This window comes from Haemaphysalis longicornis, unplaced genomic scaffold (assembly GCF_048455015.1).
Source record: "Haemaphysalis longicornis isolate Haplotype H1 unplaced genomic scaffold, Haemaphysalis longicornis Haplotype H1 scaffold_12, whole genome shotgun sequence".
Classification (NCBI taxonomy): domain Eukaryota; kingdom Metazoa; phylum Arthropoda; class Arachnida; order Ixodida; family Ixodidae; genus Haemaphysalis; species Haemaphysalis longicornis.
In genome coordinates, this window is record NW_027526225.1 from 60,583,466 (window position 1) to 60,596,847 (window position 13,382).

The 13,382-nt window shown below is 46.9% G+C and overlaps 2 protein-coding genes across 2 annotated transcripts; one reads left to right on the plus strand and one right to left on the minus strand.

Annotated features, from left to right (window-relative positions):
- Positions 1-4,504: 4,504 nt before the first annotated feature.
- LOC144162724 (integrator complex subunit 15-like) lies at positions 4,505-6,165 on the minus strand. The gene has a single exon (XM_077693367.1). The coding sequence runs from the start codon at positions 5,967-5,969 to the stop codon at positions 4,806-4,808; it is 1,164 nt and encodes a 387-aa protein (XP_077549493.1). The 5' UTR covers positions 5,970-6,165; the 3' UTR covers positions 4,505-4,805.
- A 370-nt stretch (positions 6,166-6,535) lies between these two features.
- LOC144162725 (E3 ubiquitin-protein ligase Topors-like) lies at positions 6,536-13,275 on the plus strand. Its single transcript, XM_077693368.1, has 2 exons — positions 6,536-6,752; positions 10,669-13,275. The coding sequence occupies exon 2, from the start codon at positions 10,702-10,704 to the stop codon at positions 12,481-12,483; it is 1,782 nt and encodes a 593-aa protein (XP_077549494.1). The 5' UTR covers positions 6,536-6,752; positions 10,669-10,701; the 3' UTR covers positions 12,484-13,275.
- The last annotated feature ends 107 nt before the right edge of the window (positions 13,276-13,382 follow it).

The following is a 13,382-nucleotide window of genomic DNA, read 5'->3' on the forward strand; positions in this document are numbered from 1 at the left end:
TCCCGCCCACTGTCTCTCCTTCACCAACTGCCCTTCCTGTTTTATTTCTCTACATACTTTTCATGTTTTCTTCCCTTTATTTTTTGATTTTTGTCGGTTTCAACACTTCTTGATGCTACATCTCATGTTTGGGCAGTTTTCTTTTCTGCATATATTTCCCTGCTATGTTATTTCATTCCTTGTATGTGTTCTTTAATTACTTTGTAATATTTCTCTGTGAGCGCCCCTTTCCTGGCCAATCCCCCTGAGTGGGTATGGGCCACATCTTTTGGCACCACCACCACCATCTTCAATTATCCCGGTCCTGTGCTATCATCTTCCGCTCCATTGCCCGCTGAGTCGTTCTCAATTTAAGTTGAACCCTCTTAGTGAGCCTCCAAGTTTCTGCCGCGTAGGTGAGTACCGGTAAGATGCAGCTGTCATACACTTTCTTCTTCAGGGACAATGGTAGGCTGCCATTCATTATCTGAGAATGTCTGCCGTATTCACTCCGCCCCATTCTGATCCTCCTGATTATCTCTGCTTTGTGGTTGGGATCCGGGGTCACAACTTGGCCTAAGTAGATACATTCGCTTACCACTTCTACTGCCTCGCCACCTATCTAAAACGCTATGCTATCCCGAGGTTACTGATCATTTCTGTAGTTCTTTGCATATTAATTTTCATTTCAGCCCGCGGTTCTACTCTGTCCAGTGCGGTAAGCATGCTTTGCAATTCGTCCCCCAAGTTACTTAGCAAGGCAACGTCATCAGCAAATCTGGGGTTACTGAGGTATTCTCCATTAACCCTTACTCCCACCTGTTCCCAATCAAATGTTCTGAATACTTCTTGTAAACATGCTTTGAATAGTGGAACCTTTCGTAACTGTTGCCGCTTGATGTCTTGAAATGCCGCCAGAAGCAAAGTGGCGCGAATGACAGTAGGCGACCGAGTGAATTTTTTTCTGCAGTTTTCCGCAAAAACCAAGCATTCATAATTTTTTCTAAACAAAGGAACACTGCAAATATCACTCGTGTATTGCTTTTCGGCCTTATATTTGCGTAATGTCTTGTTCTCATTCTACAGTGCTTACAAGTATGAACATTGACACAGGACTTAGACGTTTAGATTTGGCTGTGGGTGTATAAGGCTATTGCGCAGAGTTTGTTTCACTTTGGCCAGGTGGCCGAATCGAGTCACAGACAGACAGACAGACCAAAACTTCTGCCCAAGTCGCCCAAGTTTAAGTAGCCCAAGAAAGACTGTTGTCTTTAAAATTAACCCTTGTCCTCCGGTAGATATGAATGGGTGTGTGGTGCAAAAAAATATTTCTAGTGCACGTAAGCACTTTTTATGGGTTGCAACTGTAAAAGCACTATTGTCTATTAGACCGCTGCTGAGTGCTTCTTCCAAGTTTTGCATTGCAAGTGTGATGTTTGTGAGCTTTTCTGCTCGATATCTACAGCTTACTAGCATTAACAGCCACCTTTTGCTACTGCCAAGGTTTCATCCACCGACAAATTGCATGCTACGGACCCAAAGGCAGTACGGTATGTACTACTGTGCAAAGTGCACTTTGGAACTAGTCGTAGGCAGTGGGAGGTTTAAGAGGCATTTTGCAACTACAGACGCCGGATGCTGGCTGTTCTGCTCAATTGGCCATTTAATGCTCTTGTATTATATACTGCACCCAACTCAAGCCACTACGCGCGTACACAAGGGAAATGCCCACACCAGAGACCCACCAAGAATGAAGATGAATTGATTGATGTGCGTACATGTGCTATCAATTCTGACCTGCTTGTTGACTTTCTCACTTAAAGGATTGATTTTCCAACACAGCCTGCGCTCAGTAATCTTCTCAATGCCAGCCCAGCTGCCAACTTCTTAGTTTGTGTAAGAGTTGAGAACGTTTACACAACCGTATTTCCTCTCTTCCCGCAAGAGATATTAAAGGGGACATGCAAACAAAGTACGAGTTTGTTTTATTCGAAAGATTTCGTGTTTTATAGTGGCCCCAGCGCTTGTCCGGCAGTAAACGATGCTGTATTCACTCAGCCATTGATAAATTTTGGTTAATATTTTGATTCCCCCGCCAAATCGTGTGTTTTTGGATGTCAGCAATGAAGTCATAAGAGCACGTATTCAAACGAACTTCCACTGTGTCATTCGGCTCTGCAGCCTTGCTTGCCGTCAGTACTCCCAGATGGCGCTACTCATCCATGGCCTGTTGTCCACCGTTGCTTTGTCTTTGGCCGTATTTGCACCTCGCTTGTTTTTGCGACTGTAGAAAGCAATCGTTTCGTGAAACATGGGGTATCCTCGACAAACAGGGTCATGTAAGACAACATCACTTCCGCCAATAGGCCAGTGTCGTGTAAGACAACTCCAAAGAAGCGGACAGCAGTGCAGCTAAAACAAGCATAGTGCGGACAATACCAACAGCAGCGCGCATCGGTACTTCTATGCTTATGTGTATTTTCGTAACTTTCATTGTTTACCGCACCATTCTTACTGCTGTAAAATGAATATCCATTACATTTAAGCGCAAATAGCTCATTTCGCAAGCTGCCTAATTTGCATTTGCTGTTACCAGCCTCAGCCAATTGCGTAGCTGGGCGCATATGACATCATGGGTTCTGTTGCAGGAAATGAGCTTGTGGGTCGCATGGCCATTCCCTTTTTTCTTAATTACGTAGCTTATTTGAGTGACGTTTACGGTAAAAGTGGTGTCAGTATGATTCTAACGAGGGAACCTTTCGAATGAACCAAACTTGTGTTTTGTCTACACGGCCCCTTTTACCAAGAAAATTTGCATATTTCTAAACTGTGCACAATTTTATCCAAACATTCTGCACCACGAGCCAATAAAGAAACGGCAAAAAAGAAATATCTATGCTGTTTTCTCAGAACACTGGCAGTCGCGAAAAAAACAAATCCTTTCTTAGAACATTGGCAGTCGGGGAAAAAATAAATCCTTTCTTAGAACATTGGCAGTTGGGAAAAAAAATAAATCTTTCGCAGTCAAGAATTCAAGCATGAGATGGAGCACTGCCTACTGAGGATAGGGGCTTTTTTGCCAAATTAACCAGAGGCATTGTTTTTTGCCGCTCAAAAGCAAATTAATCAAACATTGTGGATTTGGATGTCATGCAGTATGTATCGCTATTCCAAACCCCTATCTATAAAAAATTTTCTGCATTGTTATTGCCTGCTGAGTAACACAAACAATGTCTGTACCGGACCATTTCTTTACGTTTAAAGGAGCCATGAAGAGAAAATACAACTTCGTTTAATTTGAAAGAACTAAGATTCAATATGTCACTCAGCTCCATTATAGCCACAAAAGATGTTTTTTAACAAAAAAAAAGCAAGAAGTATTTAAAAACTTTCAAATTTTGCGCCACAGTGACGTGTTATGAGCAAGAATGAATTTTCAGTGCGTTAACTGCACGTTAGCATTCAAGTGATGCGGTCAAATGGAACTAGAGGCCCCACTACAGACGTCCAGTCATCTGTCGTTGCGACAAGACAGTTAGGCGGCCGCCAATCGCACAAACAAGGTTTTGTGACGTCATAGAAAAGTTGCGGGAAATTGGCTAGGGGGTCGCGACTGCTTCAAACGTTTTCTTTAATATCTCCGTTATTTGTTCGAAGATTGTGATGATATTGGCATCATTGTTATCGGGGCTAAGCAGTCTTTCTAATAAACCCAACTTGTATTTCGTCTTCATGGCTCCTTTAAAATTCAGCGACTTCTTTTCTTTTTCGAGCGATGCGATCGAAAACACATTGCGCTAGTTTCCTAAATGAGAGGTTAAATCCTGCTGGATTCTTGATAGGTGTTTTCGATCGCATCGCTCAAAAAAAGGAAAGAAGTTTCTAAATTCGCGATGACATTGAAAAAAAGCAAGTTTGTGTCAGTTAAATAAATCCATGCCCAATGTGCAACTGCTCTAATCAACCTAAATAAAGCTGAATAGCATAATAAAAAGGTACAAAGATAAGACTTTGAATTATGTGCAAGAAAGCCGAGCAGTGCAGTTATCAGTTTATAACCAACCTGTGCCCCGAAGAGTCAGTAGGTTTGAAACAAAGTAAGGGAAAGTTCTTGTTTTAAGGACCGTGCCCGTATCAGGTGATCAAATATGAAAAACTCGTCGTTGTGTTTTTATAAGTGCAACTTACACAATTACAATCGCGGCGTCTGCTCTACATTTTGTTAATTACGGCGAGGCGACACTGTGGAAAAAGGCACCCAAGTTTAAAGAAAAACTGCAGCTGCCTGGCTTTGCTCATCAAGTAGAGTTTTAACATGGTTCATGGTGTCTGTAAACAGGAGTGCAAAACAAAGGAGGTGCAAGCAATACTGGCTCCTTTTTGAACGTTATCAGCAACATCTTAGGCAGGGTGTAGCGAGCGACATGTTTGCTAATGATAGAGGGTGCTAGCAACACTTCTTCTGTAATCAATATTGTGTCCTTGCTGTGTTTAAACGCGTTTGAAGATCATCTGGAACAAAAAAAAAGAAGGAATTACGATGTATTTGTTATGCAACAGATACAACAGCGAAGAAAACAAAATCATAGGTCCAAAATTCGAACCCGGGTCCAACAGAATGTGGCTCTAATACAGTACAGATCCCCTGCCTTGGCTTTGGCAAACAAATGGTGGACCTAGAAGTTCACCAAGTTTAACAAAAGCCCTCTGGCCAAACCCGCACGCAAGGCTTTGCGTTCTCAGAAGAGAAACTACACAGCAGTTTCCACCAGCACTGCACAGAGCCCAGCCCACTCACTCGACAGTACACAACACCCGATCCGTGCTCAATACTTTTTCACGTCCCAACGAGCCAGCACAACTTTGAGCAGCCTGTTAGAAGGCAGCTGGCGTAAAGTCTGAAACATGGCGTCGAGGTTGCCGTGGACGCACTTGGACGCGAACGCTGCCTGCAGAACCTGCCCCAGCCTGTTGAGCGCCAGCTCCGCGCCCTGGGGCGACGCCGTCGCCAGGCCGCGCTTCAGCGTCTCCGCGACCTGAACCACATAGTGGCTGGGCAGAAACGGAAACACGATCGGAGCCCTCGGCGTCACCTGTCCGGCGCGGATCAGCATCTCCAACAACGCGTAGTGAAGGTACGAGTACAGCTCGACGTCGTCCGGGGGACGGGTTTCTCCCGCGATACGCGCAGCCGCCCCGACTTCCGCCGGCTTGCTCAGCGGCGCCAGAACGCACCACGCGACGAGTCCGGGGATGAAAGTCTGGAGGCACTGCGTGTACAACTGCGGGGGGATCGCCTCCATCGGCGTGAAACACAGCAGCGGTTGCGCCTTGACCCAGGACGCGAGCAGGTCGACGACTTCGCGCGACGGGTTCGTCGGCGTCATGTGCGTGAGCGAGGTGGCGAGGCTCGCGCAGAACAGCGGCGAGATGTTGGCCAGTTCCTTGAGCATCTCGGCCGACGTCGGGATGAGGCTGAGGTAGTCTCCGACGACGTGTCGCACGATGTGCAGCGACGGCTCCGACGTGCAGCCGCAGACGTGCATCCAAAAGCCGACGCAGTTTAGCGCGTTGTGGTTCTTCAGCGCGATCGAGAGAGAGACGAGACGCGAGAGGAGCGGCACTCGAACGTCCATGACGCTGGGGTCGGCAGAGGGGAACAGAATAAAGAAAACTTTCTGGCACATGTCGGACTTTGCGTTTTGGAAGCTGCTCGCTATGATTTCGATGATCTGGAGTTCGCGGATGGAGGAGAGCTTCCGACGTCGGCGCATGTGCGCGGCCGCAGCAGCCGACGATTGCGGGTGCTGCTGCGCCATTCGCCGCTGGTCGTAGTCCTGGAAGACGAACTCCTCGGCGATCTCCTTGGCGACGTGCGCGTACGTCGGACTGCGTCCTTCGTTGGCGAGCAATTTTTGGATCTGTCGAAGCGCCTCGAAGACGACGGTGGGAAACTCGATTTTCCGCAACGACACCCGTACGTCCGTCATAGTGAATTACTTCGAAACGTGAGCAACGAGTTATTTGAAATCCACAAAATGACAGAAACGGCTGTTTTCGATTCGTGAAATCATTACAAAGCGACTACAACTGTCGCAAACGGTACAGTGGCTGTAGCATTTGTAGCGTATCACTAGGCGCCGCCATTTTGCTTTATTACCATTGTTGCTGTTTTCTAATGCCGTGAATACGGAGCAACCTGGACGCGCCGCTTTTTCAAGCATGGAGGAATGTTTTCAAGTAACGTTTTGATTTCAAGTAACGTGTATTTCAGGATAACATTGCAAAAACGTTTTCATCGTGACTGCGTCAAATGATAATAGTTAGTAAAGTTATTAGCAGAGCAACTACGTCGATAAATAATTTACAGTCTATATCATGCGTCTAACACACAAAAAAAAAGAACTGCGCGTACTTCTATTTCCATTTTTAACAAAACAAGCCCCAGAAAGTATTAAAATAGAACAATTTATTTTATAAAAATAATTTGAAAAAATTTTTATTGCTAGATTAATCCGAGCTATCTTATCCAAAGCTATCCAAAGCCAATGTGAGCCAAAGCAAAAACCTAAACTCCTAAACCACATAAAAACTGACGAAGGAAAAAGAAGTCTAGATTTGCTTGGGTTACTTGCGTGGTTCTCTTTCTGCGTGCTTGTGCTTTCGCTGGGCACGAATAAGTGGTATTGACTTTCTCACCTTTGAGCTGCGAACTGCACGACTCTGCTGGTGAATGTTTACCGAGCCCGTGAGGTGTTGGTTCGGCCACCCTTGTAAGTATTCTAGGCTTGACCTGCGCAGCTGTTTAATGTTTCGTGGGAGCTTAGCTCGAGGGGAGCTTGCGTTGACTGCATGGCTTCTCGTTGACGACCTGCCTGACACACACTAGACAGAAATGAAATTTCTTGAAGCTTGAAATTACCAGCGTTGACCGGGAAGAATTTCCATAAAGCGAGGAACCAGCTAGCCTTCAGCTGTTCGTCCCACCCCTTACCTTGTTCTTAAATCAGATGTCCAAACGGCATAATAATTGTGATCGGATATAATTTGCGTTAGATTTCGCCTTGTGTGCTTGTGGTTATTTTATACCGCGAAATCAGATGAGTGAGCTCTAGCTGCTGTTGCGTCGCCGGCGGCTGACACGGTTAGGTGGTCGTCATTTGGGCTTAATTGTTCCTAGAAGTTGGAACCTTGCCAATGTTGAAACCTGTTCACGGACTCTCGCAAAGTACGTGCTGAGCGCGCACGGCGCCGATTTTACCTACGAAACACTTCGGAAAATGCATTTCCTTACGTCAGCCCACTTCCGTGAGCTAACAACGCCTGTAAAAAGGTTCGAGACGTAAGGGGCGGATAAATGACGCAGAATACATGCTCCTCATTTATGCGTTGTCTGACGTAATTGTTCCATCTGTCTTAGTTTTAGCACCGTTCCGCTTTTAAAGCTCTCGGCCGGCGACAGTTCTCTCGGAAGAGGGGCTGTCGTCGGCGCTTATTCAACAGATTGCTGGCAGCCTGCGCTGTTCTGCGATTTGCTTGCTAAAACGCCTGAAAGTAGCTCCGCTAGAACATTAGTGGTACGAAGTTCTTTAAATATTTAGAAATTTGCGGTTGCGTGTTCTATAAAAGCCTCTTGTAGCCTGTAAGCTTAATTATCTCTTTTCTGTTGTTTGCAAGTGCCGTAGCGCGTTTTTAGAGAGCTTAAAACGGGCGTCAGAACAGGGGGTGCAAAATGAGCGACGGCTGCCCCTCTTTTACAAGGCCCCCCAGTCAAACAGCACCTGAAGACTTCTTGTGAGTACCAGACGGCTCCAGGAATGTTAGACTTCTTTGCAGGAGTCAAAATGCTTAAAGATCGGGTAATTTTTAGTTGAAATCCTGGTGGCACTGGTCACCAATTCAACATTTTTTCACCTTTACGAATGCCCCCAATTCTAACAAAAATAGTGATTTCGATGTTCCCCGTCTTCAGCAGAAAAAAAGTTCAAAGGCCTTCGTATGAAGCATTTGATAAACTAACATTCCGTCGTGAATATTCAATGCCTGCGGTATCAATAAAAGGATGGATGATATTGACTTTGCCCTTTGTGTCGGGCTCATACTGTTATTCTAGCCAGCTTTACTGGACAGGATGACCAATATCTCTTTATGCTAACCAGCCCAGGTTTCTTAGGACACCCAAATTCCCTAAGCGGCTCGCACTAATCGCATAGTTGCTCACACTCTGAGTTATCCCCACAGATATTAGCAGTGTGGCTGTATATGGATGCATCTGTATCATACCACCTGAATTTTCCTAATATACTGCCTCATAGCTGCCAGGTTTCCCGAATTATCCGGGAGACTCCCGAATTTTGATGGTTTTGTACGATTGCACGAGCCAAACAAAAATCATTCGAAAACTACCTGTGTTTTGCTAAATCTTTCTTCAAGCATGGTCACGTTGCGCCGGAGCTACCTGACAATGCAATGGAATCCTACACTACTTGACATCGCTATCAGCGAATAGATAAAAAATCTTAGTCGGCCGTGCGCAGAAGTTGAACCCGCCATTAGTACCTCTGCAGCGCTGATGCGAGAGGCAGTTCAGCGGAGCGGAAAAAAATCCCAGCCTGTTCCGACCATCCATGTCTGATAACGTTCAATCACGTTCTTTTGGCGAAGTCTCGCAGAGGCGGACACTGTTAGCGTCGACAGCAATTCACCGGACTTCGTGAAAAGGGTGGCGTCAGCCATGTTGAAGATTTTAGCAAGTGACCTATGGTGTAGGTTGTTAGTAGTTTGGAAGACACAGTCGGTACCTGCTCTGTTGTGACTAAGTTAAAAATGCGTGCAAAATATTCCATTGTGTTGCTTCTAATCCCTCCCTATCAGACCTCCCTAATGCAATCGCGGTGAACCTGGCAGATATGCTGCCTCGCTGATGCACCGTTCGTTGTGCCAAACGCACTGCAGGAGAGCCAACCTTACACACTGGGTTTCACAAAATGACCATAAGTGAAGGCACATCTAGCACCTCAACAAAAAAAACCTTCCCAGTTCGGCCTGAGTCTCTGGTGTTATGAAGCAGGCACCTATCCGACTGTGCCAGTAGTCTGGGATTTGGACTTTGACTTTGATTCGGGTAGCATGGGTGAAAACTTGGTGTTTTAAACCTTTCTCTTAAGAAAGGGACTTTGATTTTTTTTACTTTGCTTCCCAGCATCCTGGGCCATTCATAGTTTTCAATAAAAGTATTTCCTCCTCTTCCTTCAGAGCATCTTGATGTTCTTTTTTTATTATTTTGTTTGAGTACACTGCAGACCTTCTCGGTCCCAGCAGTTGTGGTACATAGGGTATACAGACGACTGTGTCACGTACAGAAAGGCACAGACACAATCCAAGAAAAGAAGAAAACTATTCAATTCCCAGTAATGTAAAACAACAGTGTCAGAATTCAAAGTTTAGAATCATGCGGAAAAGTGCAATCCAATCCAAGTGAAAAGAAGTGCTTACAATAAATCCCCTATTCATATACATTTGCATCAGTGAGTTCAATGAAATTTTGATTGGATTTGATTTGGTTTTACGCCGGTGGTTTGATTGTGATTACTTATGTATTGTAGCGCCGCTGTACGGCCCTTGCAGAAGTACTCAAAGAAACTAATTGGTCATGATAATATTTAAATAATAATGATGGTGACTATGTATGTGCATATGGTTCCATATTGCTGCGAACCATGCATTGGGTTTGTTTATTTGTGTTTTGCTTTTACCGCCCGGCTGCGCCGGTCTGTGTTATCTCTGTGCCAAGGGAAGCGCGTGTTCCATTCTTTCTTTCTTTGCCGCATGTGTTATCTGTTCTGATAGGGAGAGCATTCCAATCTAACATGAACAGCCCGGAATAATCTTCTTGGATCTACAATGTTCTCGATGCGAATCGACGGTTCGAGAACCACGCGCGCCGAAAGATAAAAAGCCTGCAGAGCAGACGCCGGGGTATTCGATTCTGCGACGCTCGCCGATGCAAGTCACTTCGTTGACCGCTGTTTCGCCGCCTCTGTATTCTTTTGAGTTGTTAGGGGAGCACAAGTTCGCTCCAATAAACTTGTTTCTCCTTCAAGTCAACTGCGTCGTCCTTGGCTTCGTGACAATATTTTTTGCTCCCCCCACGGACGCCACTGGCTTAAAATTTGGCTGCTTTCTGTAAAGTCGGTTTCATGTGGTCATTCAGTTTATTACCAGGTTGATTAGCATTAAAAGGTGATGCCATTTTTTTCAGAAGGAAAATCCCCTTTAGGAAGTGCATCATGTGCTTAGTAGTTACAACGCCTGTGCTGTTTGCTCAAAATTAGTTCTCAGACTGGGCTTGCATCGCAAGCCGAGATAATCAAGTGTACCTTTATTTGTGCAGTGTTAATTAATGGCAATCATTACTTTTCTTTTTTTCACACTGATGAAGGTGGGGGTGAAACTCCAACTATGTCCGTCTTAGCTTCACGCTCATCCAATGGGATGCCCTTCTGTGCTGTGATTCGTGTAGCGGCTTTCTGTTTGCCGATTTCAGTTTCCTCGTTCAGTTGTGGTGACAGCCAGTGCTTCAGAGTGTCCTCAAAAGTTGCTGCCCTAACAGTCATCAGGTTCTGTGTGTGGAGCCAGCGAATAGGCCACGTGACAGAACTCGATTTTGCCCTCCCTTCTTTGTTGCAGGACTGTCTGCACCTGAATGCACCCAGTCTGAAAATGGCCGCCGCCGCTTCCTCGTCCCCGCCCAGAAAGTGCGTCCGGAGACCGTCCAACAATGACCGAGATGGTGGTGTCAAATTGGGACCCACCGACGCGACCCCCGAGCGACCGTCCAGTCGCAACACGGCGTCGCCGGAAGACAGTTGCGCCATCTGCCTGGGAGCGCCGGAGAACAAGTCATTCACAGACAGTTGCTTCCACACATTCTGCTTTGCCTGCCTGGCCGAATGGGCTAAGGTCAAGGCCGAATGCCCCCTCTGCAAGCAGAGGTTCAAAAGCATCATCCACAGCGTCCGCTCGCTCGAAGACTACGACCAGTACTTTGTCAGCGAGCTGCAGCGCCCGTCACTGTCTACAATGGAGTACTACAACGGGAGGTACTCCGGCATGAGTGCAATGACCGCCGGGTGGTTAGAGGAGTTGGAGATGCGGCAGCATGTGCGACACGCCACGGTGCGAAACAGGCATCAGGAGCGGCACGTGCCCAGGGGAGCCGTGACCAGCGCTGAACGGCAAGAGCTCTACGGTCTCGACCTGTGGGCCGTGCCAAGCTACTCCCACTACCGCGAGGCGTCGCCGCGCTTTTACCGCGACAACCCGGCCTGCACCCACCGGCTTGTCCCGTGGCTCAACCGCGAGCTGAACGCGCTCATGACAAGCCAAAGCAGCGTGCGGCAAGTCATGGACATCGTCATGTGGCTCATCCTGGACTACGACATCCGACACCCGGCCTTTGCAGCCACTTTGCACTGCTTCCTCGACCAGTACGCGGAGCACTTTGTCTACGAGTTTTACCTGTTTGCGACCTCAGTGCACGATATGGTCGAGTACGACAGGAACACGGTGTACAAGTCGCGCAGCCAGGCGTACTGGCGAGGGGACCCCGTCAAACGCTTCCGAGAGGCCCTGGCCAAGCAGAACCGGACGGCGCCGCGACCGGCGACCGCCAGACGGGAGTCGCCACAACCGGGCCCCAGCGGGCTGGGCGCAGCGAGGCAGGGGGTGACGACTTCTGTGGTCAGCGACAGCGATTCGGACAGCTCTGACTGCATCCTCGTGAAGGTGGTCAAGCCGCAAAGAGAGAGGACGCCGGTCGTCATCGAGATCTTGACGTCTTCAGATGACGAGAGAGACTTGACTGCACCCGGTCCCTCCCAGGATCGCCGGACAGAAAGAGCGGCCGGAGCAAGGAGTCCGGGTGAGATTTCTTCGCACCGTTGCTGTTCTCCCGAGTTCGACAACGTAACCAGTTCGTCCGCCGATTCTTGTTTGCATCCCGACCTGTCGCCAGTGTCCTGCAGCTCTCCCGAACTTCGTGACGTCTCGCCGGCGAGCTTTTCGGAGTTTTCCGAAATCAGCAACTCGCCGTCGGAGTATGAACATCCGCAGATGAGAAACTTGAGAAGGCAGTCCAGGTCCCCGCACGTCCGACGGCGAAGAACGTCTAGTAGTGGGACCAGCACAGAGTCTATGCCCACAAGCAGAAGCAGATCAGGGGAGCACTCGCGAGAGGTGCACTCCGTTCAGAAGCAGGAGCATGTCGCGGACGAGTGGGAAACAAGCTCAGACGATGACAGTCGGCTGCCTGTTCAGGCCAAGGCGCCCCGAAAGCTCGAGAGTGTCGTCGTTGCGGTCAACGCTGGGAGGAAGAGGTCGCGGGATGCTTCAAGCCGGGAGCATCATTGCTCGCGTCGCCATCGCCGTTGTTGTGATCACAACACCCGAACGAGTACACCAAAGAACGAGCGCAGGCATCGCAGTTCTTCGCGAGAGTTTTAGCCCTTCCTGCATGCGGCACATTTTTGTGTGTCAGTGTAAGTAATGTAAATTAAATGTGTACATTTTAATATACATTCGCATCTTAATGTGACTATAGGCTTAGTGTAAAGCTACGCTTGAAAATATTTTTTTTTCTGTGAATGAACTTGCATCCCTATCTCAAGTGCTGGCCGATCATGCATCCCTATCTCAAGTGTGCCGATCATTTTTGCTTGAACGTGTGACAAAACTTGCAGTTTCAGCGACATTTGACATCACATGATTACGCTTTGTGAGCAGTCTCGCAGACTATCTGAAGATCTTTGCACAGTTCATTCACTACATCTTCATTGTCTCTTATGTATATTGCACTGTACTGGTTGGTTTTCTGACTGTGAACCATCAAGATTTATTTGCCTGAAATCAGTGTCTGCAAATAACTACGGGTAAGCCTTTGTTAAAATAAATCGCTGCTGAAAACAAAGTTGAAATTTTGATTGCATGAAATACACACGGTATTAATCGGTGAAATTTTGCTTCGAAACAATAACTTGATCGCTGCGAAAATTTTACTCCTCCTTTCAATAGCAAGTGCTTCACCTCCCTTCAAATTACGTTTTCAAAACCTCACTCAAGGTGGTTATCTTTATTTGAAATTGTATGCTATTTCTTTTTTCCTTATGGAATTTTTGTTAAAAGGCTATATCCACAGCTTTTACCTGAACAGGTTGTACCTTGATGCTTTATATAACCATACTGCAGCACTTCACCGGACTCTGCATGTGCTTTTCAAACAATAAAATATGAGCTGCATGTGTACACGTCATTCAAATAGCTCAATGCAACAAAAACACAAGGCGCCCTACAAAGTTAATGCATTTTTACCTGACGGAAATCATTTAATGTTTTTTAGGAAAGAA

What these genes read in the sequence shown, in the direction of transcription:
- LOC144162724 (XM_077693367.1), bottom strand. Translation starts at nt 5,969, where the DNA reads ATGACGGACGTACGGGTGTCGTTGCGGAAAATCGAGTTTCCCACCGTC.
- LOC144162725 (XM_077693368.1), top strand. Translation starts at nt 10,702, where the DNA reads ATGGCCGCCGCCGCTTCCTCGTCCCCGCCCAGAAAGTGCGTCCGGAGA.